At 39.0% G+C, this 27,324-nt stretch overlaps 1 protein-coding gene across 4 annotated transcripts in view; it reads right to left on the bottom strand.

Annotated features, from left to right (window-relative positions):
* The window catches only part of fubp1 (far upstream element (FUSE) binding protein 1), a 49,654-nt gene that overhangs the window by 10,857 nt on the left and 11,473 nt on the right, over positions 1–27,324 (bottom strand). For 2 of the 4 annotated variants that reach the window (XM_069939313.1, XM_069939312.1), the window contains exons 4-20: positions 22,832–22,868; positions 18,805–18,854; positions 15,567–15,638; positions 12,277–12,334; positions 11,945–12,107; positions 11,742–11,840; positions 11,542–11,652; positions 11,202–11,304; positions 10,583–10,683; positions 10,294–10,441; positions 6,314–6,474; positions 2,498–2,658; positions 2,321–2,400; positions 1,643–1,768; positions 1,220–1,300; positions 608–682; positions 369–526 (exon numbers count right to left, since the gene is read on the bottom strand). In XM_069939313.1, the coding sequence (XP_069795414.1) occupies positions 369–526; positions 608–682; positions 1,220–1,300; positions 1,643–1,768; positions 2,321–2,400; positions 2,498–2,658; positions 6,314–6,474; positions 10,294–10,441; positions 10,583–10,683; positions 11,202–11,304; positions 11,542–11,652; positions 11,742–11,840; positions 11,945–12,107; positions 12,277–12,334; positions 15,567–15,638; positions 18,805–18,854; positions 22,832–22,868 (1,784 nt within the window). Of the gene's footprint in view, positions 1–368; positions 527–607; positions 683–1,219; positions 1,304–1,642; positions 1,769–2,320; positions 2,401–2,497; positions 2,659–6,313; positions 6,475–10,293; positions 10,442–10,582; positions 10,684–11,201; positions 11,305–11,541; positions 11,653–11,741; positions 11,841–11,944; positions 12,108–12,276; positions 12,335–15,566; positions 15,639–18,804; positions 18,855–22,831; positions 22,869–27,324 lie in introns of all 4 variants that reach the window. The other 2 variants (XM_069939310.1, XM_069939309.1) reach the window with 1 other exon arrangement.

Consider the following 27,324-nt stretch of genomic DNA (forward strand, 5'->3'; position numbering starts at 1 on the left):
ATAAGAAATACACAAGTGGTTACCAACATGAAACATTCAAGCGCACTGAGTGTGGACAGGATCCTCCTTCTGCAAAAAGAAAATATTAAATATATTCTGATATCTCTTCTCATTTTTCTTTTGCATTGCCTGCTTTAGGGGGCAACTGGCAGCATGAAGAGACTTTGAAATAACATACCATTCAATACACTTCTCAAATTTGATTATTCAGTCAACTGAATTACATTTCAAGGAGAAAATGCATTGAAATCCACACATCACACTACCTTAATTTTACCACTCTCAGCCACATCCACGAGCTCACGGGAAGATTTCTATACACCAAATAGTGGGCCGAAAGAATGCATCTTTAATCCGTACTTATTTACCTGTGGTGGTTGTTGTGCTGGTGGATGCTGGGGCATTGGCTGGGAGTTTGTCTGACTGTAGTAAGCCGCTTGCTGTCTGTAATACTCAGCCCACGCAGCACTGTAGTCTGGCTGTCCACTTGGCTGAGCTGCTGTACTAGAGGCCTGAGCGGCCTGACCTGAAAAAAATGACCAACTATGAACCAATGACCACATTTAGGATACAAACTTATTTGAATCACATTTCAGAGATAGCATACTTTGCTTCTTGTAGTATTCCTCCCAAGCTTTTGTGTAATCTTGCTGGGGGCCTTGTGGCTGTTGTCCCTGTTGACCTGGGCAAAACATGGATAACATGAGTTTATCAAAATGTGAACAAAAAAAATTAGAATTACTTGCATCTTTTATAACAAATTCACTGGATCCAGCGGAGTTCAAAATTCTAGGCAACGAACCCCATTTGCTTTGAAAAATTGTACAACGAAGATCTGCTTAGTTAGATTATCTACAAGTAATCTAGAATGGAACAACTTTCATTGAAATATTCAAAAACAGCTTTAATTCTACAGTTGCTATTGGTTACAAAAACACATGAATGAAAGAAACAGAGCTAATAGTTTTGATCCACACGATTCCAAAAAATAGACTTGTAACAAATCTCAGTTATGGAATGAAGCTCATCTGAATCAAAGCCAGCACCTCAATAGCCTGATACAAGTGTGCAGTGAGCATGGCTAGAAACAAATATACACATTCTTTGAATGAATAATTTCACTTTTGTGAAAAAGACAATAGAATTCCAAATTAAATGGTTTTGGAGGACTCCATTCTTCTCTTCCACATTTTCTTCCAACAATTTTAATTACAATTACCTAATTTCTTGTAATATTCTTCCCAGGCCTTGGTGTAATCGGTCTGAGGATTTGGAGGTGCACTTGGTTGGTTTGGATCACCTGCTGCCAAAAGTACACCACAAATTAGCACATTAACCCGACAACTGTGAACTCCCGTGGAGGATGAAGGAGAGAGAGGTTGTAACCAAAAGCTGTGAAGACAACTCGAGAAGAGCTTTTCTAACCCTCTGCGTAAAGTGATTTAGGCACCCATAGGTGTGCCTAAGCCACAGGTTAAGAAGTTAGAACAATATAACAGCAAATACTCTATGAAAGTCAAAAGACTACACAAATCTCTTGGGTCAGATGTAAACTTAGCTCTCATTTTTTTTTTTTAAAAACTGCAGCAATTAACTTGTCAGTGTAGCCAGAAGATGTATGTAGAAGTGCCCAATGATTTACCAGGTGCAGAGTTTGGGGTATTGCTTGGAGCAGTGCTTGGAGCTGCAGGAGGCTGTTGAGCTTGTTGTTGATAATACTGAGCATAATAAGCTGCCCAGGCAGCAGTATTTGCATCTCCAGCTTTACCTACAATAAATTAAAAATATTTTATGACCAGTAGCATTTAAACATTGTAGATAAACCAGTAGCATTTAAACATTGTAGATAAAAAGGTCCAAGTTATTTAATGCACTACAGCATCATAGCATAATAATTTTTTCATTTTTCTCTCTCTCCTTTGCTGAATGTGGCCACCTTTTCTGCGGTACAATTCCACAAGGAGTCATGTGCAAATGTCTGATTTCTTTTAACTGGAAGGATCCCGAGTCGTAGCTAACACTGCTTTTAAGCAATGCTGGCATTCACATACTTCCCGAGAAGGTTAAAACTAGACAGCAGGAAGAAGTGGGAATTCTATACGTTTTGGCCCCATTCATTGGTGTCTCCCTGCTCGTGCCCAAGCCAAACTTAGCTCCGCCACAGCTGAGATCAGCCAACTCAACACAAACTGGGAATCAAATCAGGATCTTGCAGGCCTCTTGGACCCAATAACATCCTCAATGGAGGCAACAGGGAAAGAACTTGAATTGCTTTCAAAAAGCGAAGATGGGCGACGTCAAACATGGAACTGTGTCTTACTTGGATCTGGTTGACCTGGCGGTTGCCACGGCTGATAGGTATTCCCCCATCCTTGAGGAGCATAAGGTGCTGGTGGTCCACTGCAGAAGTTTAAAAGGTTAGGTAATGAAAACAGATCACAAACTTTACTTGGCAGTCATGTGAAAGCAATTGTGCTATTGAAGTTGTATTACTTACTGTTGAGGTGGGCCAGGAGGGCCAGGATTATAGGGCCCTGGATTATAGGGTCCCATAGGAGCTCCAGGACCTGGAGGACCTGGAGGTCCATGAGGGGCAGGAGGGCCATGGGGCCCATGGGGACCATGGGGACCAGGTGGCCCGGGAGGACCAGTTGGAGCCTAAATACACAAACAAATCGTATCAAACACCATCAGAAATGAAATCAGGAAATTCCTGCAAGGGGAACACATCATTAGAACTAAAATTGATTACTCTTAATCAGACTTCAACAGACCTCCAAGAACATTGACTACCATTTTTAAACTACTTACTCTTGCTTGTTTGAGTTTATGATTAGAAAATACAAATTCCCTTGGTTTTTTTGATGAATTAAGGATTTTACTGAATACCTTAAAATAATGCCACTAGTGGCTATGGACAATTGTTATACCCTTCAGCATCAAAATGCACTCAAGTACACAGAACATGTGAATCTATTTTTCCTTTCCTTGCACTATTTTTATTTGGTAAGTGGTTTATATAAATGTTTGTAATGTGACACTGCTTCAAGACAAATTTCTTGACAATAAATTCTGATTCTATACTCAACCCAACCTAATGGATGACACCACTCTTGCTACAAATAAAGTAATCCAAGGAGAAGCAAACTAACTTTGTTCACAATGCTTTATCAATGAAATCCAGTCTTTCATTGCCTCTCTGGAAATCTCACTTCAGCATTCCTTGCTGTGCATGTAAATTCATAGTTCATTCCCTCCTCCTTTATGTGCCTTACATGCTCCCTCCCTTGCACTGCTCTCATGTTGACAGAATTCAGTTATTATGCTCCATTGTTGCCAATAACACAAACTACAAATGGATAATGCTAACTTCCTGTCAAATTAAGTTGTAAAGAAGAGTAGATACTTTGGTATGTACGATGTTATTCAAACCTGTTCAGCACGTGCTTAATCGGTTTAAAATTTGAATTTTTGTTGGCAAAACTGCCAGCTAAAAATCAAAAACTGACAATAATTACTGCTTGTGTGCAAGATGAACACACTGGCTGCTATGGGAAATTACCTGCAAGGTTCAAGTAGAAAAGTGCTATTTCAGCCTCGACTTAAAAGTAAACTAACAAAGTAAACAGGCAGAATTAAATACTGAACGACTGAAAACTGACATTCAAGATTGATGCCTATTAAATGTAATGCAAAAATCACAGTACAAACACTAAATATTACTAAGGTACCATATTTAATATTGTGGCTGGTCAGTGAGCTCCACTGGGCAACAATTCCTCACAGACCTGTCTTTGGTCTCTTTTTGCCTCTTCCAATACTTGCTGCAAACAGACATTGTGAAGCACACTTATTTCAGACTCAGGAACATAGAACACAGCACAGTACAGCCCCTTCGGCCCCAATGTTGTGCTGGCCCATATATTCCTTCCAAAAAAGTACTGAACCCTACCTCATAACCTTCTATTTTTCTTTCATCCAGGTGTCTAAGAGTGTCTTAAATGTTCCCAATGTTTCAGCCTCCACCACCATTCCAGGCACCCAGAAATGAGTTAAAAAAAATACCCTGATGTCTCCCCTAAATCTCCCTCCCATAACTTTGTACACTTGTCCTCTGGTATTTGTTGGTCCTGCCCTGGGAAAAAGGTGCTGGCTGTCCACTCTTTCTATGCCTCTTGCCCTCTCCTCTCATCCTTCTACCCTCTAAAGAGAAGTCCCAGCTCTGCAAACCTTGCCTCATAAGACTGGTTTCCCAATCCAGGCAACATCTTGGTAAATCTCCTCTACACCCTCCATAGCTTCTGCGTCCTTCATATAATGAGGTGACCAGAACTGAACTTTTAAGTATAGTCCAACCAAGGATTTTGGAGAGTTGCAACGACCTCGTTACTCCTGAATTAAATTCTCTTAATAATGAATCCCAGCATTCCATAGGCCTTCTTAACTATCCTATCAATCTGTGCAGGGACTTATCAATCTTGATGTTTTTAAGAAGATCCAACACTTCTGCTTCCTTAATCTCCAGATTGTCCAGCTCACAGGCCTGTTTAATTTTGACCTTGCCCTGATCAACTTCCTTTTCTCTTGTGAATTCTGATGCGCAGTATTCATTTAGGACCTCCACAACTTTCAGGCACGTGTTCCTTATTTTATCCTTTAGTGGCCACACCTTCAATCTTGATGTCCTTTTGTTCTTCACATACGCATAGAACGCCTCGGGGTTCTCCTTAATTCTACAGGCCAAGGCCTTCTCCTGTCCCCCTTAGAGTTCACCCAAGTCATTCTTAAGCTCCTTCCTGGCTAGCACAGACTTCTCATGAGCCTTCCTGTTTCCTATATCTAATGTCTGCTTCCTTGTTCCTCTTGACTAGTTGTTTGACTGGTATCGTTAGCCACAGTTCCCTTTTCCTATCATCTTTTCCTTGTCCCAGTGGGACAAACTTATCTTGAACTCAACACAAGTGGTCTTGAAATTCTTCCACATTACTTCTGTACTTTCACCCTTAAACATTGGTTTCCAATTTATTCTCACTAGCTCTGGCTTATCCCTTCATATTTAGCTCCTTCCCCAGTTTGACTATTTTATCCATTTCCATAGCGATGTTGAAGCTAAGGGATTTATGGTCACTCTCACCAAAATGCTCCCCCACCAAACTAGGTTCATTCCCCAGATTCAGATCCAATATGTGGCCTCTCCTCTAGTCGGCCTGTCCAAAAACTGTGCCAGGAATCCTTCTTGAACACACACACCTGACAAATTCAGCTCCACTCATCCCTCTTGCAATCAGTTAGATGCAAGTCAATATTAGGAAAGTTGAAATCATCCATAACTACAGCCCTGTATTTCCTGCATCATTCCAAAATCTGCCTGCTTACCTACTCCTCAGTGTCCCAAGGACTATTTGATGGCCTATAGACTACTCCCAGCAGTGATAGCTCCCTTCCTATTTTTGACTTCCACCCACTCTGACTCAGTGAACACTCCCTCTGCTGCAGCGTCACATTCTATTGCCGTGATATTATTCCTGACCAATAATGCTACTTTCCTCCCCCGCCTCTTTTTCCTACCTTCCATCTTAAATCTTTTAAAACATACAATGAATGCCGGTACCTGCATCGGCCAACCTCGTCTTTCCTCCAGCCAAGTGTTAGTAACAGCCACAACTGATCCAAGCTCTACGTTCATCCCCTTTATTCCTAATTCTCCTACTGTTGAAATAGACATATTTGAAATCCTCCAACTGGCTACTTTTATGTTTTGTCCCTGCCTGTCCTTCCTCACCAATTCAGAGCATAAAGCATTATGCTTTTGTCCTTCTCCCCTGAACAATTCTAATTCCAACCCCCCCCCCCCCAAACTAATTAAAACCCTCTCCAATAGCTCTAGCAAACCTGCCCACCAGGATATTGGTTCCCCCTCCAGTTCAGGTGCAGGCAGATGTTAGATGCTGTTTTACAAGTGTAAGAGCTAACTGATCCTTCAACCACTGAATAATCAAACTCTGCTTTGAATCTAATCAATGACTTCCATAAAAATTGTTCACGGTAGAATAACTTATTTCTCAGCACACAAGCTTGCGTCAATACTGGACATTGACGAACTGAAGAGTGATTTTTGGGAACTTCCTCCAATAGAGTAAGCAAACGTTGAACTACAAAACCAAGACAGGACAATCCATTTACGTAATTTACAAACAAGATGTCAGTCTGCAACAATGGATCATAAAAGCAGAGCTTGAACATGGAATTTACTTTAAAAATGTGGTAAGTTTCATTAAAAGAAACTATGCTATCAGCTACATTAAGAACTTACCCCAATCTTCTCTTCGATAAGTTGTCTGGCATAGTCAATCTGCTGAGTTGATCCGCGAATTATAAACATTTTAAAATTGGGATCAGCATTTGGAGGTGGGTTTCTCTGGAGCTCAATCCGTGCTCCTGATTGTTGACTAATTGCTTTTACAGTCTCACCCCCTGAAGCACAAATAGCAGAAATTCAAGGAAATAAAAATATCGACTTAAACCAAGGAATAGGCAGTAATCTTTTGTTTAAAAAAAATGACAAAATGCAATTTGAACTTGATCTGTTTACCATGTTACTAAGACTTCTAAATAATAACACAATGGTGGAAGTAAAATGTCTTCATTTGTCTGTGATAGATTTCACCACAATGGAGGTGCTTTCCAGGCCAATGACAAAAGGGACAGTTGTATTTAATGAGCGGAGCAAGTTAATCCAAGCACCACAGAAGATTCAAGCCCGAAATGTTGATTCTGTATCTGTGTCTTTGCTATATAAAGTAGACTGCTCGACATGCTGAGTTTCTCCAGCATCGTGTTTTTAGCTGCATTTAATAATGGGAAGTCACCGTAGAACCTATCAAACAATGGTTACTCCACCACTAGGAGTATTTATTGTGTGGCCTTATGATTACAAGAACATGGAGTCTCAGAAAGGGATGTCAAAGACATGTAAAGATATGAGAATCAGTTATGAGCAGAGACTGAGTAAAGTTGAAATCCCCTTTGTTTCCAAGAAAGCAAGGAGGGATTTAAAAGTATAAGACCTTTGCAGCATGAACAAGAAATAATTTTCCTTGACAGAGAGAATGCCAATTAAGAACACAGATTTAAATTAATTAATAAAGCAAGAGAGTTGAGGATGTTTAAATTAATTGATAAAGCAAGAGAGTTGAGGATGTTTAAATTAATTGATAAAGCAAGAGAGTTGAGGATGTTTAAATTAATTGATAAAGCAAGAGAGTTGAGGATGTTTAAATTAATTGATAAAGCAAGAGAGTTGAGGATGTTTAAATTAATTGATAAAGCAAGAGAGTTGAGGATGTTTAAATTAATTGATAAAGCAAGAGAGTTGAGGATGTTTAAATTAATTGATAAAGCAAGAGAGTTGAGGATGTTTAAATTAATTGATAAAACAAGAGAGTTGAGGATGTTTAAATTAATTGATAAAACAAGAGAGTTGAGGATGTTTAAATTAATTGATAAAACAAGAGAGTTGAGGATGTTTAAATTAATTGATAAAACAAGAGTTGAGGATGTTTAAATTAATTGATAAAACAAGAGTTGAGGATGTTTAAATTAATAGATAAAACAAGAGTTGAGGATGTTTAAATTAATAGATAAAACAAGAGTTGAGGATGTTTAAATTAATTGATAAAACAAGAGTTGAGGATGTTTAAATTAATAGATAAAACAAGAGTTGAGGATGTTTAAATTAATAGATAAAACAAGAGTTGAGGATGTTTAAATTAATTGATAAAACAAGAGTTGAGGATGTTTAAATTAATTGATAAAACAAGAGTTGAGGATGTTTAAATTAATTGATAAAACAAGAGTTGAGGATGTTTAAATTAATTGATAAAACAAGAGTTGAGGATGTTTAAATTAATTGATAAAACAAGAGTTGAGGATGTTTAAATTAATTGATAAAACAAGAGTTGAGGATGTTTAAATTAATTGATAAAACAAGAGTTGAGGATGTTTAAATTAATTGATAAAACAAGAGTTGAGGATGTTTAAATTAATTGATAAAACAAGAGTTGAGGATGTTTAAATTAACTGATAAGAGAGTTGAGGATGTTTAAATTAATTGATAAGAGAGTTGAGGATGTTTAAATTAATTGATAAGAGAGTTGAGGATGTTTAAATTAATTGATAAGAGAGTTGAGGATGTTTAAATTAATTGATAAGAGAGTTGAGGATGTTTAAATTAATTGGTAAGAGAGTTGAGGATGTTTAAATTAATTGATAAGAGAGTTGAGGATGTTTAAATTAATTGATAAGAGAGTTGAGGATGTTTAAATTAATTGATAAGAGAGTTGAGGATGTTTAAATTAATTGATAAGAGAGTTGAGGATGTTTAAATTAATTGATAAGAGAGTTGAGGATGTTTAAATTAATTGATAAGAGAGTTGAGGATGTTTAAATTAATTGATAAGAGAGTTGAGGATGTTTAAATTAATTGATAAGAGAGTTGAGGATGTTTAAATTAATTGATAAGAGAGTTGAGGATGTTTAAATTAATTGATAAGAGAGTTGAGGATGTTTAAATTAATTGATAAGAGAGTTGAGGATGTTTAAATTAATTGATAAGAGAGTTGAGGATGTTTAAATTAATTGATAAGAGAGTTGAGGATGTTTAAATTAATTGATAAGAGAGTTGAGGATGTTTAAATTAATTGATAAGAGAGTTGAGGATGTTTAAATTAATTGATAAGAGAGTTGAGGATGTTTAAATTAATTGATAAAACAAGAGAGTTGAGGATGTTTAAATTAATTGATAAAACAAGAGAGTTGAGGATGTTTAAATTAATTGATAAAACAAGAGAGTTGAGGATGTTTAAATTAATTGATAAAACAAGAGAGTTGAGGATGTTTAAATTAATTGATAAAACAAGAGAGTTGAGGATGTTTAAATTAATTGATAAAACAAGAGAGTTGAGGATGTTTAAATTAATTGATAAAACAAGAGAGTTGAGGATGTTTAAATTAATTGATAAAACAAGAGAGTTGAGGATGTTTAAATTAATTGATAAAACAAGAGAGTTGAGGATGTTTAAATTAATTGATAAAACAAGAGAGTTGAGGATGTTTAAATTAATTGATAAAACAAGAGAGTTGAGGATGTTTAAATTAATTGATAAAACAAGAGAGTTGAGGATGTTTAAATTAATTGATAAAACAAGAGATTTGAGGATGTTTAAATTAATTGATAAAACAAGAGAGTTGAGGATGTTTAAATTAATTGATAAAACAAGAGAGTTGAGGATGTTTAAATTAATTGATAAAACAAGAGAGTTGAGGATGTTTAAATTAATTGATAAAACAAGAGAGTTGAGGATGTTTAAATTAATTGATAAAACAAGAGAGTTGAGGATGTTTAAATTAATTGATAAAACAAGAGAGTTGAGGATGTTTAAATTAATTGATAAAACAAGAGAGTTGAGGATGTTTAAATTAATTGATAAAACAAGAGAGTTGAGGATGTTTAAATTAATTGATAAAACAAGAGAGTTGAGGATGTTTAAATTAATTGATAAAACAAGAGAGTTGAGGATGTTTAAATTAATTGATAAAACAAGAGAGTTGAGGATGTTTAAATTAATTGATAAAACAAGAGAGTTGAGGATGTTTAAATTAATTGATAAAACAAGAGAGTTGAGGATGTTTTTATGTTCCATCTGAAAACAGTGGAAGGCTGATACTTATTTTTCTGAAAGGGAGATGGAGGCAGAAACTTTTGTTATTGTTATTCTCTGGAGCGTAGAAGATTGAGAGGGGACTTGATCGAGGTGTTTAAGATTTTACAAGGGACAGACCGAGTCAATGTGGATAGGCTTTTTCAATTAAGTGGGGGAGATTCAAACTAAAGGGCATGGTTTAAGATAGAAGGAGGGAAAATTATAAGGGGAACATGAGGGGAAATTTCTTTTCGCAGAGGGATGTGGAATGAGCTTCCGGCAGACGTGGTCGAGGCGGGATCATTGGTTACATTTAAGGAAAGACATGGATAGGAGGGGACTGGAGGGGGATGGACCGGGTGCTGGTCAGTGGGACGAGGAGGGTGGGGATTTGCTACGGCATGGACGAGTCGGGCCGAACTGGCCTGTTCTGTGCTGTAAGTGGTTATAGGGTTAAAGGGTATCTGGATGAGGATGTCACTGTGACCTACAGAGCGGCATGCTAAGGTTGGAAAGTGGAATTAATTCCAACGGTTCTCTGCTGAACTCTTTTGTGTTCACTGATTTGCTACCATTCATTACAAGACCTCACCTTTGCCGATGATAATGCCCGTCTTATTGCTTGGTACTGTGAAAGTGAACTCTTGCAGTCCACCAGGTGGGGGCATAGACCAGTTCCCTTGGCCTCTACCTCTTCCTCGGCCAGGACCAGGACCACTAGCACCAGGGGGCATGCCAGCCTACAAGCAGGACGAAAGAACTTGAAACCCACGGTTTAAAGACAGTGTCCACAAACACGTTCCCCAGCTTCGTTCAACGGTACAGTAGCATTCCGGCCAAAAGCATTGAAATGGCATACTTAAAAACACTTATAACCTAACCTCCACACTTCGCAGGAGGTCTCTTAATATTTCAGCAGCGTGTTGACATCTGTCTGGAGGGCCCAAGATCTGAGCTATTCTTTCTGGAGTCGTCCCGTCATCTTCAGATTTAAAAAACAAGTTATTCAGTTTGTTTTACAGATTCACTAGATATAGTAGAGGTCCAAAAATCCAGACGATCTGAGAATCTGGACTTTTCGTAAACTGTCAAACTTAAATTTAGCTGGCTTTCGTCACTAGACTGAAAATAATTAATGTGTATTAAATAACCTGCTTTCATTTGTATTTTTCTTCTATAATGTTCATTTTTAAACAATTTCAAGCAGTACACACTTTTTTTTGGAGTAAAAAAGGTTGTTTGGATTTTTGTCAAGTGATGACTTTATTTTTTTTACTTAAAACTACTCATTTTGATAAACGAAGCATTATATTTTCTAATAAATAAACTATAAAATCATCTCTTTTTTATTCCTCTTTAAATTTGAATTTTAAAAATACTGGCAAAGAGACCAGAAAATCCAGACCAACCCAATCCCTGAGCAGCCTGGATTTTCAGACTTCTACTGTATGAAGTATACTTTTATTCACTTTGGAGAAAACCAAGTTGTATTAAATTTACCTGGCTTGAATTGAATCCTCACCCCAGCATCATTCTGTATCTTCTTTATCATTTCTCCACTTCTCCCTATTACAATACCAACAGCAAATCGAGGTACAGGGATCTAATAGAGAAATAAATTAGTATACACTACCACAAGTAGACCCTACAGACAAGACTGGTTGAAGCTGTAGAGAAACTGGAGAAATATACGTTGACGACAATAAACTAGCCAAACGTATATATTTAAATACAAACCAAACAAATTAATACAATCATCGAAGCTCAGGATTATTTTTGTTCTTGGAGTACAGCTTTTGACAAAACATGGCCACTTTCAGGCATTGTGTTTTGCACTTACATCCAATGTTTCATTAGTTCCTCCCACACGAGATCCATATTCATTACGCTGTTCTCTAAAACCCCCTTGGTCTCTGTCACGAATTAAATCCATCACCATATCCTTAGCTTGCTATAAAAGAAAATACAAAAAAGTACTTACACTTTGAACCCTCCCAATAATACCAATATACACCAAAAAAACGAAGTGTTATGCCCTACCTGTACTTTATATGGATCTCCTGTTATTCGAAGTGGTTTGTCTGATCCTGTTGGCTGAGGTCCATCTTGAATCATCACCATCTTCACTCCAGCACGTTCCTATTTTGCAACAGAATAATTCCATGTACCCACTGTTGCAAGTATTGAATGACAGGATCATAGTACTTTGAAAGTTAAGCAAGAACAGCAAACACCAATCTTACCTGCAACTGCTTGATTGTTTCTCCACCTTTTCCAATCACAAGCCCAGCCTTGCTTGCAGGAATCATGATCTCCTGCACAGATGTGCCAGCTCCATCCCCATGGTGTGTACCTGGACCAATTCGACCCCTTTCAACTATCTGATCAAGTAATCTCTTTGCAGCTCTAGGACACCCAAGGATGAAAATGGTGGATAGAATAAAAGAAAATAAACATTCATAGTCAATAAGTTATGAAATTTAGTTAAATTAGATCTGACTGCATAAAGCTTACAGACACAAATATAGCCAGGCACCTTGAATCACGACATCAGAGTATCTTTAAATACACTTACACAATAGAATCAGGGTTGCCCATCAACATGCAAGACCTTTCTGGCAAACCGCCACTGTCTGAAAATGAAATTCACAGAAGATCAAATTGAGTGGAGTCACAGAGAGTCAAAATTATAACAAAATGGCTGGAAAACAAAGTGGACAAAGAAAGTGGTGTTTCACAGATATTGATGAAGAGATCGCTTGTATACCAATTGCACATATAACTTGACCGTATTAAGGTGAAAGGTGTGAACAAAATTTGCCAAGAATATCAAAAGAATAATGTGCAGATGGGATGGATGATAGCAAGGAATACCAAACTACGGTTCCCAGGCCCAGGGTGAATTATAAAAATAAAATTAAATATGGCCCATTAGAACATAGTGTCTTAACAATTGGACTGCACGTCCATTGCCTTATTTTCAACACGAGATGTCGATGCCATTTTGAAACATAGTCTAACAGTTGCAATGTTACTCATCGACAAAAATATTTACCTCAGTTAAAAAACTCTTACCTCAGTTGATTAAACATGGTGGAACCAAAAAGACGGAAAATATCAAGAGTGTCGAAAATTTTAGACAGTGGGAGATTTAATACCTTTTCCACATATGTGTTTTGTTTGATTTGCAAGGAATCTATAAACTTTAATAGTCTATATTTAATAGACAATTACAGATTTACATATGGCATCATGATAACAAAGGAGGACTCTTGGGCCATGAACAGTATTCAAGTTTATTGTCATCTGATTGTACAAGTACAAACCGACGAAACAGCATTCTCCGGTCCTCAGTGCAAAAACATGCAGTCATACAACCAGACATAACACACACACATACAAATAATACATACGTAGGACAAGCATTAAATCTATGAAAATAAATATTGTTTCGTACAAATGAGAGTCTTGGATGTTTAATGTGAGCAGTTCCTTTGGGTGTTCAGCATTCTCACTCTCTGTGGGAATCTAATACTCCTGCATCTCTTCCCCGACAGGAGGAGCTGAAAGATACTGCGTGCAGGGTGGAAAGGGTCCTCAATGATGTTGCGGGCGCTCTTCAGACAACGATCCCAGTAGATCATGTCGATGATTTGGAGGGGGTGGGGGCATAAATGCGAAGACTCTAGTGATTATCTCTGCCACTTCCTATGGATTGTCCTCTGATCTTTGCAGCAACCATACCCACGCTGTGACGCAGCCAGCCAGGACGCTTTCGACTGAGCTCCTATAGGACATAATGGTGACCGGTATCCTTACCTGCTTCAGTCTTCTCAGGAAGTGCAGTTGCAGTTGCGCTTTCCTGACAAATGAGATGTTGAATGTCCACGATAGGACACTAGTTAAGTGAACTCCAAGGAACATGGTACTCTCCGTTCTTTCTACTAGAATGTTGATGTGTAGTGGAGGGTGGTCGTCCCTTGTCCTCCTGATCATCTCCTTCATCTTGTCCACGTTGAGATTCATTTTTATTCTCACACCATTTCACTAGATTTTCCACTTCTCTGTAGTGCGACTCATCATTGTTGCTGATGAGGTCAACGACTGTTGTGTCATCCGCAAACTTGTTAACACTGTCAGATCTAGATCTGGCGATGCAGTTGCGGATCAGTAGCATGTATATCAGCAGGCTGAGCACACAGCCCTGAGGTACACCAGTTCTCAGCGTGACGGTGCATAATATTCGGCTACCGACCCAGACAGACTGTGGTCTTTCCATTAGGAAGTGCAGGATCCAGTTACAGAGAGAGGTGTGGCGTCACAGCACAGCCGGCTTCTTCACCAGCCTCTGGGATATTATCGAAATTCACGAAGAGTTGTGGAGGAATGTTGGAGATTGCCTGGTCCTTTCTTCATCTTTTCTCTTGCTCTTATTTTGCACCCAGCTTTTTATTTTGCACTATTTTTGGAATGAGTTTTATTGTATTTAAAGAGCAATAGATATGCCTACTGTAATATATGAGCACATCAATAAACTACTAAAATGTGAACAGTTAAATTGTTCAGTCATACAGTAATTTTGCTAGAAAATGAATTTTTGATGGTACAGGAATTTTCTGGTCTAAAAATGTTCTTCTTGCAGTCTAACTGGTTCAAAACTGCTGGGCTTAATATTGTTTGACCTATGAGTCCTATATTTTTCTGCACGTGGCCCACAACCAAAAATGTTTGGGCCACTCCTGAATTATATGGATTTTCATTTTGGTAGAAGGGACATTTAAAAAAAAAATAGCCTTGATACAACGGAGGAACAAAAGAATCAAGGAACCCTGACTTAGCAAACACTGAAAGCAAAAAAGCAGCTTAAAGCACCAGGATTCATTCTGAAAAATATAACCTGAAATGTGGGAATCTATAAATGCAATGCAAAAGATTCAAAGATGACACTGCAATTTCTAAGATTATGGACATATTCGCCAATTAAGACATTAGAGTATTTAAGAGGAAATCAAGTACATCAGGGAGAAAGGAGGAGGATGTGGGCATGATGAAAGGTAATAAAATTAAATTAACGTGGAGCGTTTACTGTGGAGCACCATGGGGATGGTGCAATAGTGACCCCTCCCTTTTAAATCGTGTGTTTTCCATATGATCCGCGTAAAGGTCAACCCCCCATTTGTGGCCCCAGATGTCCGCCCTTCCAAGTTCCCGACACCCCAAATGTAGATTTACCATCTATCCCAGCCATCCAAGCTCCCGATGTCTTGAACGATACAGATATTTACTGTAGTCAAAAGTATGACCTGTGTAAAAGTCGACCTCCCCCAAATTTGACCCCAAAAACGACGATTGCATGAGTATATATGGTAATATACACATGATCTGAATGGCTTGAAAATGCACATGGCATTTAATTTATTAATGCATGAAATTGATATGGAATACAGTAACTGGAAAGTAAAAAATGCTACAAATCTCAACTCTGATGAAAGACCATGGGCTTGAAACCATGATTGTGTTTCTCGCCAAGGATGTTGCCTGATTTGCTTTGAAGCCCCACATTTTCTTTTTAAATAATGCTGTGTTTAAATGAAGTTAAACCAAATCCTCAGGATTAGTGGAAATGTACAATATAAATAGGTTTCAAATAAACAGTCATATATTCTTAATCAATAAATTAATTATTGAACAACAAACTCCAATAGAATTTCTTAAAAATGTTTTTGATAACTCTCCGCAAGTCTCACAACAGCATCAGGTTCTTAACTAAAACTTAGTTTTACATGGTTTTAAATACAAATAAACACAAGTGCTTACCCAGCTAACAAGCAGAGGAAAAAAATTAAAAATGAATAAAAATCTTACCAGGCGCAATCTGTACTTTGCACCCAGACTCTTGCTGTATACGTGAAATCTGCTCTCCTCCTCTACCAATTACTAAAAGAAGAACACATTACTTTTAATATTATGCTCCTGAGGTTTTTTTTATAAAAAGTACAACTTTAAACCAAAATCTTTACAATGTTTACATTAAACCAAAATCTTTACAATGTTTACAACAGTAATTTTTCCACATATAACACTGTGCCAATTCAGAATAACTAGGGGGCAGTAATTTTTACTTCTTCCTACACACCTACGAGCTATGCTAGTGAGCTTGCTTCTCCTTAACAGCATTGAGGAAAGTTGGGCTGAAGGATAACCAATTGGAAACCCCAGAGGGAGAGATGAAGAGCAAAGACATGGAAGAAAGGAACAAAAAGCCTCGTTTCAATATGAAACCAATTCCCAATGGCTGAAGCCTCAGCTTTTAAATCTCATTTCAAAACAGAGATACAAAGTGTGCTATGGTAAATTTGCAATTTTTGTTGAACCCTGAAATATGGTCAACCAAAAATTCAAGAATATCATTCATAGGATCTCCACATAGTCAAGGCTTCAAAGTGTTAATACTGGATAGAGAAAACCTCAATCCAGTAAAATCCCCATTATCGGGAATTCAATTAACTGGAAACTCAAACTAGCAAAAAAAGGAATAAATAGATTTCAAATAAATAAGATTGTGCCAATGGACCCTATGGGGAAGCGTTGAGACTTTGTTCAAAAAGCGCAGGTTTGCCCTGCTGAACTCGCAATGCCCCTTAATGAGTGCACATTCTTTTTACTGTAGCCATTTGTATGGAAGAGAGTTGGGTTGTCAGCGAGAGGAAGGTGCGCCGAGGGACTGACCAGGACACTTGCATGGAGGCGAGTCAGGTTGTCAGCATGAGGAAGGTGCTCACGCAAAATTAAACATTCTTGGAAGATGAGTCAACCAGCAGAGTGCCCTGGTGATGCAGCTGTTTCAATAAAATTTGAATAAAGAAGCACTGGAATGAAATGGTGGCGTCCAGGATAAACAGCCAGCTGATGGAGGTTGCCTCAGTGGTGAATGGCAGTGTCTTCCCATCTATCCCTGACTAGTTAGACTTTATCTTAATTAGTATTAAGTAAGGCTTTATCCTTAAACCTAGGGGAGGGTGGGTTAATTATGGCAACAGCATGGGCAATGCAGCGCTGTTATTGTGCCAGCGACCGGGGTTTGAATTTAAATCTAACCTGTTAGTTACAGAAATTAACTGATTAAAGTGAATTTTACATAACTAAATAATACGGGTTCTTTTTTCATATTTACACTTTCTTTTGTCTTTTAAACTGTATTATTAATGTAGGTGTATTAGATAGGCGATGTAACCGGAAAATTTATGTATGCAGCACCCGCAATCCCCATAGGTGCCGGATAATGGGGATTCTACTGTAGTTCCAGATTAACCTGGAAATTCCATGAGGTAGAGTCTTGCTCATGACTCACGACTTCCAAACTAATCTGTATTGAACACAGCAGAAAGGCAGCAACTACTGCACATAAGTATTGCCATTGATTGACAAGGAAGAAATGTGGTAGGGTGTAGACAAATGTTACTTGAGCAACAAAAGATGTCCATTTCAATAAACCTGTCCATTTCCAACAGTACATTGTTTAAAAATCTAAAACTTGCATTCAAGAAAAAAAAAAGCACAATAATTTTGAGGCATGTTCAAAAATACATAATTAAACTCAGGTCAGGTGACATTAGGGAATACAAAAAATGTCATTTTTAAAGTGGTCAATAATCTACCAGAAGGAATTATTTCCAGGGGGCAGCATGTCTGAATGCAGCTAATGCAAATGAGAGCACAGTGGAGATGAAGGAGAAAGGATTTGTGCAGGACTTGGGGCCTTGTAAAGCATTGTAATGAAAAAACTGGCTGTGGACATTGTAAGACACTGTGGCTGTAAGACACAATGACAGAGGGTGAACTGTGAGAAGCCAGTCAGAAAAGAATTTGTCGTCTAAGTCTGGAGTTGACAAAAACACAAGCCTCTCCATAGCAGATGTGGCAAGGAGTAAATAGCATGTAAATGGTACACCATTTTGTTTGAACACAATTTGTTAATCTGCGGAATCGCTTACAGCATGGGTGTCTGTGGACCCCAAACTTTGCAAATTTTGAAAGATGGATGGATGGATGGAAAAAAATGAGGGGTTTGACAGATTTTTGATATGTGTTTTGCCCTCAAAATCCGTTTCTTTGATCAAGATGACAAAGGGAACCAACTGAAATTATAAATTAAATACTTATTTTTAATAGAGGTGTTTGACTCACATTTTGTATATTTAACAGCTTGAATTTAGTTTCTTTGAAGGTGGTGTTAATCTGCATAAAATACCTCCATTATCGTAAAGTCAATTTACTTCTCACCTATTTAACACTGCATTTGATCAAATAGTGCCACATGAATTACGGTATGTTCTTTTGTTTGGCTCAACTTGTGAAATCACTATAAAAAGTCCTGGTGCTGGAAGTCACATCAATCGCTCAGGATCTCATCAGAAACAACAACAGTGTGCAGAAATACAAAATCAAAATGGGCAAGAGGAAGTGCTACAAAGTCAATGAAAAGTTGGGTCTGGTTGACAGGATAAGGAATGGAGAGATACAGGCCAAAGTCTGCAGGGAGACTCCTTTTAAGTGGTCATTTTGAAGGAAAATATTGGGGAAAATTCCCATTTTTCTGGAAAATAAGTTGATTAAAATTCAGAATACCAATATTAAAAGGTGTTTGCTTTCTTTCATTGAAATTTTAAGTTTATAGATAGCAGATCCTTTGAAAACTGATATTTAGGTTTGACTATCTGTGGACACTGACATGTGTGCATCTGTTCCGCGACTTGGCTGCAATGCTGTATGAAATCTTGGACCCCAACTACCACGTTCTAACGAGGTTTTACTGTCGTAAATAATCTCAGAGGGCAAAAAGGAGTCAAAAAGTTAGCTTCCAGCAACCAAAATACAAGCTTTCAACTGAAGATTGCACCCGAAGAGGCTGGAGTTAAAAACAAAAAGTAAAATTGGTTTGTTTCCCATCTTTTGGAATGAAAAATGAAGCTTATTGACAATGGATGGATGCATTAAGACCAGTGAGCGGATATAATAGGTAGTTAGATCAAGAAGGTAGAAAGAATTGCCAAAGTGTCATTTCCAGATATCTATCAACTAAAATGAACTTCAATTTACTTACTGAATCCAACCATGCTGTCAGGAACCTTGTACTCCTCTGTTGCAATTGACCTTTTGTTTTAAAAAGAAAAGTTAGAATTTAGCCAATAGGATTTGGTTACCTACACACCCCAGCCCCCTATCTTTCTTACAGCAATGTACATAAGAATGTGATTCCGTACAGTTCACTCCAAACTTGCAGTTAAAAATGTGGCCCAACTCTGAACACATTACACGTTCAAAAATGCAAGCTGATGCAATCTGAAATATTTGTTTTACTCCACCCTGGCTATTTTCAAGGCTCAAAGCAATGCAACTATAATGAATTAAAGAATAAAAGTAACCTTTGTTAGTAAACCAATGGCTGATGCCATTTTGCAAAATGCAAAATGCTGGAGCTATCTGGGGAGAGGGGAATATAGTGGTTACTTGAAAATTGTTAAATTCAATGTAATGAATTTCAATGAAGCAGGAGGGCTTCAAGATGCCTCAACTTTACTCTAGGGATCATTGGGGCAATCGAGAAGACAAAGAAAAATCAGATGGGAAGTAATGGGGGAGGCAAAAGAGAGATGAGAAAGACAGCCCTCTATCAGAGAGCTATCTTTCTGAGGCCTCTGCCCTCTCTCCCATTGCTTCTCAGCTCATTTCTCTTCGACCCTCCCATCCATATTCACCTATTACCTGTTACCCTGTGCTCCTCTCCCTCCCAACCCCGCCCCCCCCCCCATATTTTTATTTTGGTGCCTGCCTGATTTTCGGCACTCCTGAGGAAGGACTCAAGCCTGAAACGCTGAGTGATGTCTACTTTTAATGATGCTGCATGACCTACGTTCATGTGCTGTACTTGACCCCAGCTTCTGCAGATATTTTTGTTCACTCCAAAATCAGGTGGGAGTGTGAGACAATTCAAGTGAAAGGTCATACAAACTTCAACAGATGCCTTTGCAGACTAAAAGGAGATGCTGTACAAAGCAGTCATCAGTTAGCATTGTGGTGTTGAGACCACATCATGATATCAAATGCAATGCCAAACTTCAACAGATGCCTTTGCAGACTAAAAGGAGATGCTGTACAAAGCAGTCATCAGTTAGCATTGTGGTGTTGAGACCACATCATGATATCAAATGCAATGCCAAACTTGAAAAAGTGCAAACGAATTGCTACTTCACCTGGAAGGACTCTGCGCATCTAGTGGGAATGGAAATAGTAAAAAGGGCAAATGTTGCACTGGAAAATTCTGTATATGCCACTGTTTAGGATGATCCACAGAATTTCAACCTAAAATGTTGGTTTTGAGTAAATGCCTTTGAATAAGACACCCCCCACCAACACTCCCCAAAAAATCTGGCACCGCTGACCAGAGGATGCTGTTAAAAGCAAATCAAAACATTTTTAATAACAAATGATCATTTAAAGGTTTAAATTCTATTTGGATATTTTAAAATGAACAATTACTGTCGGCTCCTGTAACAGGCCTTTTAAAGCCTATACAGAACCGGTAGCAATTGGACCGGGCGGATAGTCCCCGTGGAGGAGCACTGAGACTTCGCAAATAACTAATGGGGCATACGCGAGATTGTTTCAGAGCCGGCAGGAAGATGGTGGCTGTTTTAAAAAAAATTATTTTATTTATCTAAAATTTCTTTAACCCCATTCTCCCCTCCCCTTCCTGAGTTGCCCTTTATCCCTTGTCGGGCAACCACATCTCCCCTCTCCATTTGGATTTGCAAATTCACTCGCAAGCATCAAATGATTTTGCAGTGACCATAACTCCTCCCCACCCAGCCCCCCCCCCCCGGAAAAGTTTTCAATTTTCATATATAACAAAGGCCACTCTTTTAATTTCCTCCTTATTCCCTCTATTCCCTTTCATTCCCTTATTAATTCTTATCTATACTCTATATATTTTCCTCTAAATACGGATACACTCATGTACACACATATATACATACACATCTATGTATATACACACATACATATAGTTCGTGGTCATTTTTACTCTCATTACATGTCTTCATCTCTCTGCTTGTTTTGTAGTTGTTCTGCAAATTTTCGTGCTTCCTCCGGATCCGAGAATAGTCTGTTTTGTTGCCCTGGAATAACTACTTTAAGCCGCTGGGTACTTTAACATAAACTTGTATCCTTTTTTCCATAGGATCGTTTTTGCTGTATTGAACTCCTTCCTCTTCTTCAGGAGTTCAAAACTTATGTCTGGATAGAAAATTTTTTTTTGACCTTTGTATTCCAGTGGCTTTTTGTCTTCTCTTATTTTCTTCATTGCTTTCTCCAATATATTTTCTCTGTTGTACTAAAATGGATCTTTTTGCTGCGGCTGTGGTTTCGGGGCTAGTGGTTCTATGTGCCCTCTCTATTTCCATTTCTTCCCAATTCTGGTCTTCCTAGGACCCTGGGGATCCAATCTTTTATAAATTCTCTCATATTCTTGCCTTCTTCATCTTCCTTAAGGCCCACTATCTTTATATTATTTCTTCTATTATAGTTTTCCATTATATCTATCTTCTGAGCTAACAGCTCTTGTCCCTCTAACTTTATTAGATTCTTCTAATTTCTCTTTTAAGTCCTCTACTTCCATTTCTACGATTTCTCGTTCTTCCACATTGTCCACTCTTTTTCCTATCTCTGATATGACCGTCTCCATTTTATTTATTTTTTCTTCTGCACTCTTAATTCTTTTTATTTCATTAAATTCTTGTAATTGCCATTCTTTTACTGATTCCATATATTCTTTAAAAAAAATATATCTATTGTCCTGCCTTTCCCTTCTTCTTCCATTTCTCTATGTTCTTCTTCTTCCTCTGGGTTGGCCATCTGTTGTTTCCTTGTTTTCTTTTTGCTCTCTTCTTTCTTGTTCTCGTTGTTTTCTGTGTTCTCTTCCTGTTGCTGTGTTGCAGCTGTGGAGATCGACTCCTCAGCTGGTCCCCCCTCCCGTCAGTGTTGTTATTGTCTTGTGTATCACATATGCGTGAGCATTCGCGCACGCGCGGTTGCGCACTTTTGTTTGGCTCCATGAGCCATCTTTGTAGTTCTGTGTTCGAGGTTTCCACTGACCTCAGGGAGTGGGCTTCTCTCTCCGCGGCGGGCCTCCTCGGACAGGTAAGGCCTTCACCTTCTTCTTCCGACGTTCTTTCTTCTTCCCGTTGCTTTCGACTTTTCTCTCTTCGCTGCCATTTTCTTCTCACCTTTACTTTTACTTTGTTTTAATTTTTATTCTTGTACCTTTGTGTTTTGTGTGTTTTTTTTTCAACTTTTCCAGAGAGGGCTGGAATTCCCTGACCGGCCACTACTCCATCACGTGACTCTTCCAAAAATTATTTTATTTAAAGTGAATTTATTCAATTCTATATTTTAAATGATACACTAGATGGAAACAGGAGGGAAGATAAAAGATAAGCTGAGAAGTGATAGGAAGAGAGGGCAGAAGGTAGCTAGCTCTGATAGGGAGAGTAATGTTGAGTTTATTCGTCCAGTTGTACAAGTACAACCCGATGAAACAGCATTCTCTGATCCTCAGTACAAAGCATGCAGATACAACAGACGTAGAAGGGAATTATGCCAGATGGCGGCATCAAGTTAAGAATTTTAAACCCTTTCTATAGGACAACCTGATTTTAAGGAGACATGTTTAAGTTTTGCAGATCATCCTATACAACGGCATATACGGAACAGTTAAAAGGGGTCTGATTTGGAGACAGAAAGCTATAATCAGTGAGCTCTGGTTCAATTAAGCACCATTTATCAGAAGACTATATTAGGTTTTGATCTTCACGTAAAATATGAACAGCAATAAACTATTTGCAAGCCAAGAATGTTAACAATACCCCAGTTTGCATCAATCTTGTTTAGGAATTGGTACATTACACAATGTTGACCTTTAACCCTTAGTCATAAAACTAAGTTATGCAGCCATTTCTCAATAATAAATGAACCAATTAAAATCAACTACATTAAATGACTAAACGATTCATATGCCATTTAAAACATGACCTTATGATTCACCATCTAAACAAGTAAAAGCCTCCCCCTACCGTTGTTGATGCATTGCAGATAGCTGTGCTCCAAATGCTTGAAAAGAAAAGAACATGTTAGCATAACAAATTTCAAAAATAAAGCACATGAAAACACACTGGAATAAAATGAGAGAACTTACATTGGCTTTCCCTCTACTTGTTAACTCAGCCCTCACCCTATCTCCTGATTTCCTGCACATCTTCCCTGCTCCCCCGACCAAACAATGACATGGTTCTCCTCGTCCTTACCTGCCATGCCCATAAGCCTCCACACTCAATATAATATTTTCCCCGCCTACAACAGGATCGCACCATTCGACACATCTTCCACTCCCCTTTCTATCATCTGTGGATGGTCTTGGGAACTGCCAAACTGAAACACTTGCAAAATACCTTGTATTCCATCTCATTAGTCTCCAACCTGATAACATCAATTATTAATTTTTCGTAATCTCCATTCAGTTGTGCCCCCCCCACCCATCTTTCTTCGCAGCAACATACAATTCACACTAAAACTTGAAGTTAAAGGGTATGTTGCTGTGAAGAAAGATGGAGACAACTGAACAGAAATTGGAAAAGTCAATATTGGTGTCGTCCCCTTCCCTGGTGTCTCTATCCAAGGAACTACTCACATTTACCATCTAACACTCTCATATGTTTAAAACGATATTTATTTGTAGAGATGAAATACTTGTCCTTTATATGTTTTGTTTGTCTGTATGCGTGTTGTCTGCGTGCTTTGGACTGAGGATCAGAGAACGCTCTTTCATCAGGTTGTACTTGTACAATTGGTTGACAAACTTGATTTGACTCTTCCTACCCTGCCTCTTTTCTTCCATACCTTCTCCTATCAGAGCTACCTATCCTTATCACTTCTCTATCCCTATCACTTTTCAGCTTCTCTTCTACCTTCCCACCTGCTTCTACCTATGAACCCCTTGCATGTCAGCCTGTGCTCCTCCCTCTTCCCATTCCTCCTCTCTTCTTTCTCCCCCTTTCCATTCCTTATTAAGTCATCTTCCTGTTTTAACAAAATGCCCAAAGGGCTCGTGCCCGAAACAGTGACTGCCTTTTAGTTCCCATAGATGTTGTTAGACCTGCTGAATTTTTCCAGCACTTTTGTGTATTGCACAAATTACACTGGTTTTAAGCAGTAGATCATTTATTTTAGTCCATTACATGTTTGTGCACAATTAGCCTCTTCACACATTTTTTGCCCTTTGCTCTACTCAGATTTGCTGAGTGAGAACATCCCGTCGACCCAATGTCCATGCTGACCAAGTTGGCGCACTGGGCTATCCAATTTGGCTGCATTTGGCCCATAACTCTTCCAATCCATACATCTGTCCAAATAGCTTTTAAATATTGTTATTGCGCCCACTTCTAGCTTTCTCTGGCAGCTCATTCTAGACACAGACCACCTTTATCAATCTTTGACAGAAACTTGCCACATGCCCACCTAAATCTTTCCCCCCTCACCTCCAGGTCTAGAATCATCTACCTTGGCAAAAAGACAGACATGTGCACACCATGATTTTTATAAACCTCAGGAAGATCACACCACAGTCTCCTTCACTCCAGGGAATAAGACCCAGCCTACCCAATCTGTCCCTCTAACTCAAATCCTCTAATTCCAACAACATCCTGATGAATCTCGTCTCCCATTTTATTGATGTCCTTCCCAAGGATAGGCAACCAGAACTCAAATCACAAGATCCTAATCTTTGTACTCAATACCCCACCCAAAGGCGGCTAAAATGCCAAATGCCTTCTTCACCGCACCGTTTGAGTTCCACTTTCAAAGAACAACACCAAGACCCCGATGTCTCTGTTCATATCAATCTTCACAGTCTGTCATTCATCGAGCAATATGTGACCTGGTTTCAGTCATCAATATGACTGTCAGAGATAAATTACATTCGACACCCCTAGATTTCATTAAAAAAAATTACACATCCTCCTTCATTGTTGAGTACCCCCCCCCCCACCAAATCTGATGTTATCTGCAAGCTTATTAATCTTATTAACTATATTTCAATCCAAATTGTTAACATAGATGACAAACAACAGTGGACCCAGTAAGAATCTCTGCAGCATACCACTGGTCACAGGACTTTAAACAGAAAAATATCCTTCCACTATGACTTCCCTCCTTCCACTGAGCCAGATTTGAATCCAATAGGACTGCTCAATCGGTCTCCATCTCAGAAGACAAATCCACCCCCTACCCCAAAATACACAGCTACCGCAACTACACCAATTCCCATCCTGTTTCCTGTAAGGATTCCATTCCATTCTCTCAATCCCTTTGTCTCAGTCACATCTGCTCCCAGGATGAAGACTTCCATGCCAGATATCAGAGATGTCCTCCCCCTTCAAATGTGGCTTTCCATCTAGCACCATCAACTCGGTGCTCACCCGCATATCCTTCATCACCCGTACATCTGCCCAAGGCTCTTCTGCCCCCATGCGCAACAAGAACCTCTTGTCCTCACCTACCACACCACCAGACGCCACATCCAACACATCCTCCTCCGCCACCTCCTATGTGATCCTACCACTGGACACACATTTCCCTCTCCTCACCTTCTTGCCTTCCGCAGGTTCTGCTCCCTTCGTGACTCCCTTGCCTCACTCCTCCTTCACTAACATTTGGGGCCCCAAACATTTCTTCCAAGTAAAGCAACATTTCACTTGTGAACCTGCAAGAGTCATCTACTACATCCAGTGCTCCCATTGGTCTTCTCTACATTGGAGACTGGACACAGACTTTTAAGTATCTTGGCTCTATATGCCGTAATAGTGACAAACTCCCAAAGTCCACCCATTTTATTTCCCCACCCCAATCTCTTGCTGACATGACTGTCCATGGTCTCATGCACTGCCAGACGGATACTACCCTCAAATTGGAGGAACAGCACCTCATCGTCCGATGGGGCACCCTCCAACCAGATGGCATTAGCATCGACTTCTTGGGATTCAGTTAAACCCTCTTCTCTTCCCCCCTCCCCACCCCTTCCACCATGGCCTTCCCCCAGCTCTGTCCCTCCCTTCCCCGTTTCCTTTCGCACCAACTTGATAAATTCTTACCTCATCTCTTGTATCCAATTTACACCTTTTGTTGGTCTGAATTCCTCCCCCACCCAGCAATGTCTGAATTCTGAGACTTTTGAGGTTTCCTGTTCTGACTCATTCTGCTTATTCCCTGAAGGAGGGCTCAGACCCAAAACATCGGCAATATATCTTTGCTTTTTATGGACGCTGAAAAGACCGGCAGAGTTCCTCCAGCATTTTTGGTGTGTTTTGACTAAAATAATAGCATCTGCAGACTTTCTTTCATGTTTCACTTCCAAGTAATTTAACCCTCCATTTTGGACCTTTCCAAAGGCCTTGCTAAAATCTATAAAATCCCTGCCCTCATAAATCCTCCATCACCTGTTTAAACAACTCCTTCAGATTCCAGAAGAACAAGCTACCTCGCACAAATCCATGCTGACAATCCCAAATGCCAGTGGATCCTGCCTCCTCAAAATCCCTGGCAGCAATTTTCTAGACACGGTCATTAAGCTCACTGGTCTGTAGTTCTCTGGCTTGTTCTTGCAGCCTTTTTTTTTAAATAGCAGCACAACATTAGCCACCCTCCTGGCACTCCAGAGGTTAGCAATAACCTCTGCAATTTTATCCCCATCTTCTATGATCTCCACAATAAAGATTGATGCAAAACATTCAATATGTCACCCACCTCCAGTGGCTCCACAAAGGTGGCCCTGATGATCTTCAATGGGACCATTTCTCTCCCTTGTCATCCACTTGCCTGCCAGCTCACATCTTGTCCTTAATCCTTCTGATTTCCCCCTTAAGCATCAAGACATTGGTTTCAACCTGACCACTTAAATCTGATGACATGCTCCCCTTTTCTTAACCGGAGCTGCCAAGCTCGACATCAATCAGGGTCCCTTAAATTGACCAGCGTTGCCCTTCACCAAAACAGGAAATCTTGTGATCTCACCTTTAAAAACTTCCTACTTTCTAGCTCTCTCCTTATTTGCAAACATCCTCTGTCAATCAAATCCTAGAAGTTACTCCAGTCAGCCTTGCCTTTGGAAATATGCTCCTCACCATTTTATTCAGGTGCCCATCTCCATTTTGCTCATTCCTTGCTGAAGGGCTCAAAGCCCAAAATTTTGGTTAGGTGTCATTTTTTTGGGGCTACATTAAGTGACCAGCTGAGTTTCTCCAGCATTGTGTTTTTAACTTCAAACCTTTGTGTTTTATTCTTGCCCATATTTAGGACTTTATCTTGTGGACCAGCCTGATCTTTCTCCAAAACTAATTTGAGTCATGGACACAACCCCAAAGTGCTTCCCCACTGTCACTTCAATCACACTCTCTATCTGGAGGGGAGTCACATGATGGAGTAGTTGCTGGTCGGGTGGAACCAGCCCTCTCCAGAGAAAAAAGGTGATAAAACAGAGCTCAATGAACACAAAATACAGGAAGAGAAAAATAAA

The sequence above is a fragment of the Narcine bancroftii genome, chromosome 5 (genome assembly GCF_036971445.1).
Source record: "Narcine bancroftii isolate sNarBan1 chromosome 5, sNarBan1.hap1, whole genome shotgun sequence".
In the NCBI taxonomy this organism is placed as follows: Eukaryota; Metazoa; Chordata; class Chondrichthyes; order Torpediniformes; family Narcinidae; genus Narcine; species Narcine bancroftii.